The sequence below is a fragment of the Neophocaena asiaeorientalis genome, unplaced genomic scaffold (genome assembly GCF_003031525.2).
Source record: "Neophocaena asiaeorientalis asiaeorientalis breed wild unplaced genomic scaffold, Neophocaena_asiaeorientalis_V1.1 scaffold40, whole genome shotgun sequence".
Lineage (NCBI taxonomy): Eukaryota > Metazoa > Chordata > Mammalia > Artiodactyla > Phocoenidae > Neophocaena > Neophocaena asiaeorientalis.
This window is the reverse complement of record NW_020185335.1, coordinates 15,427,263-15,432,170: the sequence shown is the minus strand read 5'-3', so window position 1 is coordinate 15,432,170 and position 4,908 is coordinate 15,427,263. Positions and strand designations below refer to the sequence as shown.

At 64.0% G+C, this 4,908-nt stretch overlaps 1 protein-coding gene across 1 annotated transcript in view; it reads right to left on the bottom strand.

The window, feature by feature from the left end:
* Window positions 1-1,387: 1,387 nt before the first annotated feature.
* The window catches only part of ACSF3 (acyl-CoA synthetase family member 3), a 57,303-nt gene continuing 53,782 nt past the window's right edge, over window positions 1,388-4,908 (bottom strand). The window contains exons 10-11 of the mRNA XM_024735625.1: window positions 3,576-3,585; window positions 1,388-2,526 (exon numbers count right to left, since the gene is read on the bottom strand). Of these exons, the coding sequence (XP_024591393.1) occupies window positions 2,238-2,526; window positions 3,576-3,585 (299 nt within the window). The 3' untranslated portion in view covers window positions 1,388-2,237. The remainder of the gene's footprint in view (window positions 2,527-3,575; window positions 3,586-4,908) is intronic.

The window sequence follows — 4,908 nt, the reverse complement described above, 5'->3', positions numbered from 1 at the left end:
CCCGCCCCCGGCTTTGGTTTGGGAGTCGAGCGCAGGGCAACACGGAGTCGCCAGGCTGAGGCATTTCCAGCCCCGGGAACTTTCCCAAAGCCTCGGGACCTTCAGCCATGCTGGCTTAGCAAGAGGGGCTCTGTCTGTCTCCAGGGCCAGGCCAGGGCCCCCGCCAGGCTGGGCTGGACCCACGTGAGGAGCGGCAGAGGATGAACCTGGCCCGAGGGCGCCGAGGAGGCAGGGCGGGCAGGGGCCAGGCCACGTTCTGCATCCTGAGGGACGAGGTCTAAGAGCCTGTCAGCGTCCCAGCCCAGTCTTGTTCTCGGTCAAAGATGACCATTATTCTTCGTAAAGTATTTTGTACAGACGATAGCAGAAGGCAGATGATGGCGTGAACGTTTTCAGGAATCACATTTTCAGTATCAAGACAGACACAGAGTCAAACCAGTGGGATGAAGTAAAGATCTGGGGACGTGGGAACTGATTCTTCCCAGGAGCTCGTGGTCCCCAGGTCCCAGGACACGAGGACAGCAGGAGCCACAGTGTCCGGTGCTGCCCTGAGAGTACTGGGCCGTGGGCCAGCGCCAAACAGGCGGGTGACCAGTGCGTGTCCAGGGCTCGGGCAGGAGGGCGCTGGGGTGGACGTTCCTCCGAGCAAACGCCGTGCCCAGGGCCAGTCTCGTGGAGTCACAGGCCACGCGCACAGGGTGGGGGAGCAGCCCTGGCCCCCACGTGCTGCCCACCAGGTCCTCGGCTCTGTCCTGGCTTCTGCCCATCCTCCCCACGACACCTGGGCCTCCAAGGGCGCCTCTGCCCTTGGCTGGGGAGGGCAGGGAGCCTGGGGGCCAGGCAGCAGGAGCAGGTGGGGGCGGTCTGGGAAGGAGAGGGAGACACCCAAAGACCAAAGGGGGCAGGGGGTGTCGTGGAGGGAGCAGCACAGGGGAGGGGATGGGGGTCAAGGAGAGCAGCTGCGGGGCCATTCGTGCTCGGCCTCTGGCTACTGCACTTTGGACTCTGTATGAGGTCTGTGGGGCCCGGGCTGCGGCCTCGACAAGGAACACTGGCCCCAGAGCCCAATACTGGCCCCCTGGCCCGTCCCAGAGTGTGCCGACCCCTGGTCCAGGAGGCCCCCTCTGGGGGCCGAGGGTCCTCTGGTCACATGAGCTGCGTCCCTGGCCCTGAAGCCTAGAGAGCCTCTGCCAGGGCCACGGATGCCAGACACCCCAGCAAGGCGCTCGTGTGGTGGGAAACGCCCTCCCCTGGACGCCCAGGACCATTGTCCGAGTCCACCAGAGAGACCCCCGCCCTGTGCACCATGCACACGCGTGCAGACCGGGCCCTCCCTGTGCCGTGGGCAGGGACCACGCAGGCCCTGGGAAGGAGCGCAGGACAGGTGTCTGCTTCTCTGTGGAGCCTTTATTGAGTTTCCAGGGAGACCTGCTTTCCCCGTGACACCTCCAGACCTGCAGGGACCTGGGAGGCGGGGACTGCAGAGCGCATGGAGCTGTGTGGTGTGCCGTGGCCACGAGGCCGGGACGGACGGCACGAGGCGGTTTCCTTCCGGTCAGGCGTGGCCAGGCGGGAAGCCGGCTCACCGGCGCCCGGTCTCGGGGGCAGCCCAGTCGCGCGGGTAGAGCTGCCGGACAAGGTCTTGCTTGTTGACCTTCCCCATCTGGTTCCGCGGGATCTCCTCCACCAGCAGGAGTTCCGAGGGCACCGCGTACGGGGCCAGGACACCTCTGCAGAGACAGGCCAGGCCTGAGGGCAGGAGCCACGGGCGCGGGTGGGGCCTCCGCAGCAGGTCGGGGCCTGGTCCTGGGCATGGAGACGCCCCTCTGCCCACTGGGGGAGAGGGTGAGCCTCACCCAGGGCCAGGCCTCCCGAGACCCCGCCCCGGAGCCCCTGAGCTGGAAAGAACTGGTCCTACCTCGCGGTCCATTCACGGCAGCCCTGGCCAGACAGCTGGGGGAGGTGGGTGGGCACCTCACAGACCCCTGGGTGCCATGACCACACACGCTGGCTGGAGCCACCCTCCCACCCCAGAGCCTGGTGCCCAAGCAGTAGGAGTGGCCGTCTGGGTCCAGCAGCTGGCCTGCAGCCGCACCCCCAAGAGGAGCACCGTTAGACAATGCTCCCTCCCGTGAACGGCCGCGTGGTGGGCCCAGCCCCAGGCAGCTCTGCACACCACGCCCAGGCTTCTGAGCAGAGCTGCCCGCTCCTTGCTCGAGGGCCACACATGGGGCCCTTCAGTAAGGAACCAGCAGGTGCACGGGATGCCGCCTGGGGTGGTGGGGAGAGGGGCCACCCATCGTGGCCTCCTGGCCCACAAAGGCCCCGCGCTCTGTGGCTGCTGCCAGTGACGCAGACAGCGGGGCATCGGGCAGTGGGGCTCTGGACAGCAGCACCGCGAAGTCTGCTCGGGGCCCGCGGGAGTAGGGACAGCCTTGGCCACTCAGGACGTGTGCAGCAAAGGGCCGGCGAGGGCGGGCAGAGAAACCCCGTCCCTTGGCCTCAGTAGCTGGTGCCTGCATCCACCTGCCCACAGATGGAGAGAAACGCTGTAACCTCGGGGCAGCTCTGGCGCAAATCGCCTGCTCCGGGCCAAAGGTCACGGAGGTTCCGCCAGGGACACCTGTTCCCCGCCCCCCGCGGCACAGCACCGCCTCCCAGCCGGCACCCACCTCCTCTCCGCCCACCAGCGTGGAGCGGGTCAAGGGGCAGCCGCAAGGATGCAGGCCCTGCGTGAAGAGTAGGTGAGGCGGGAGTGGAGCACGAAGGAAAAGGAAACCCCATCTGTCTAGAATCCCAAACCCGGAGAAGGTCTCCTTCAAGGATGAAGATGAAGTTAAAGGCTTCAGACACAGGAGCTTGGGGCCCCCAGCAGCTGACCCACTCCCCACACTTGAGGGTCTGTGGTGGGAGGGGCCGCCATGGGGGGAGAGTGCCAGACAGGATACGTGTCATCTTCCTTGTTAGTGAATCCTCCTTAAGAGATAACCGTTTGAACAAAAAGTGTTCAAGCACATAGCATGGGCCTTGTAACAACATAAAAGTAAAAGGTAGGACGACAGAGCACAGGCGGGGTGGGGTCACAGCAAAGGCAGGACACACAGCCGGAAGCCTAACTCATGGCCACCACGAAGAAGCAGAAGCTGAGGATGTAGAGGGATGCACTCTAAAGCCTGCAGACCCGCGGATTCTGAGAACAAACCCTGTTCTCCTACGAGGGGAGTCAGCTTAGCAACTGGTCTCATAGGAAACCGTCAGAGCAGCTCCCAGGCCAACTGAGGCCCTGGGCAGGAGCACAGCAGGGCTGAGTGGTTTGTTACAGAGTCAGCTTCCCTGTGGGAAAAGCCCCGTGGGCAGCGGCGGCCTCAGCTCCACCACTCAGCCCCGTGGGGAAGGGAGGTGGCCCGGGGGCCCAGCAGCATCTCCCCTCCACGGTCTGATCGGACGGCAGCGCCTGCGCCATCTGGACACCGGATTTCTGAATTATCCCTGGGGTGTAAGCCCCACGTGGGCCACCGCAACTGGACAGTTTGGTGGGCGGGCCACGTCCCAGACCGGGAATGTGGTGCTGCCACCGAGCCCAGAGGCCACGCCGGCCCCTCCAAGTGTCGCGGTGCCCAAGCTGGGGTGGGGGTGCCAGCCTCCCCCAACTCCGCCAGGAGCACAGCGCAGGGTCTTCAGGAGGACGTAGGACAGACCTTTGCTTGGGGGTCTTGTAAGATTCAAGAATCTTCAGAAATGAAAAAGATGGCAGCAAAAGGGAAGACATTATTAAAAAAAAAAAAACAAAACCCTTTAAAAAAGACCCCCAAATGGCAACGAACAGGACGCAGAAAGAAAGAGCAGCTTCACTGAGCTGACGTCTGGAACCCTCGGAGTGAGGCCCCTCCCCCACTCCCCCCCATGAGGGGGCGGAGCCGGCCCTGCGCTCTGAAAGGAAGGTCCCTGCCCTCCCTCCAGGGGGTGGGCAGCCGCGGGGTCACTGTCCAGTGACCGCCCCATGGGAGGACACAAAGCCCAGGGAACCGGCCGCGTGGAGACTGCAAGCTGACCACCCGCCCCAGGCCCGCCCTGCTGGGAGCATCTCCCCAGGGACCCAAAGCCTCAGCACACAGCACAGCTCCGCCCCAACCGGGATCTCAGGCCCACAGCCGGCAGCACGGGCCCCTGCGGTGAGGGGACAACGGGAGCCCCGGGCGCGAAGGAGCAGGTTTGAGGCCGAGAGACCTGCTCTCAGCACAGGATGGCAGGTTCTTTCTTTTAACAAAGCAACTGTTTAAGCAAAGCGGCAAAGCCGACTAGAATCTTCTTTGTGCCTTTGTGAAACTGCAAAGTTCCAACTGTGATTTTGCAAATCCAGGGGAATCTAATCGCCCAGCTGTGCTGCCCTGATAAACAAGGATTCCTCCTGTTTGTGAAATCACGGTGGCTGAGCCACGAATATCTTCCGTGCAGAGGAGGAGGGGGTGTGGGGAGAGAGGCCAGAAGGAGGGACCTCTTGGATCTAAAATAAAGGCCTTGGGGATGTAACTCACAGCTCCTTTCTGAGCTCTGGCCCGGGGCCAGCAGCGGGCACCCAGGGGCCCGTGTGATGCCCTGCGCTCAGCACGTCACGCCCCGAGCCTGCTCAGCCCACGCCCCGGGGTCCCATCGGGATGGCTCTGAGCTCAGCTCCTGGGAACGGACCTTCCTTGACAAGGTTCCTCCTACACCCCGGAGGGGACGCACTCACTCACCATGGGACCCCGTCCACCTCTGACCCGGCCTCGGAAGCTTACACCTGAGTCAGGGGTCGGGGTCCTACATCTGCTCCCATCGTCACGACACGGCTTCCCCGGGGCCCTTTGCACGCGCGTATGAGTGTGTGTGTGTGTGTATGCGTGTGTGTGGTGCGGGGGGCGCAGCTCC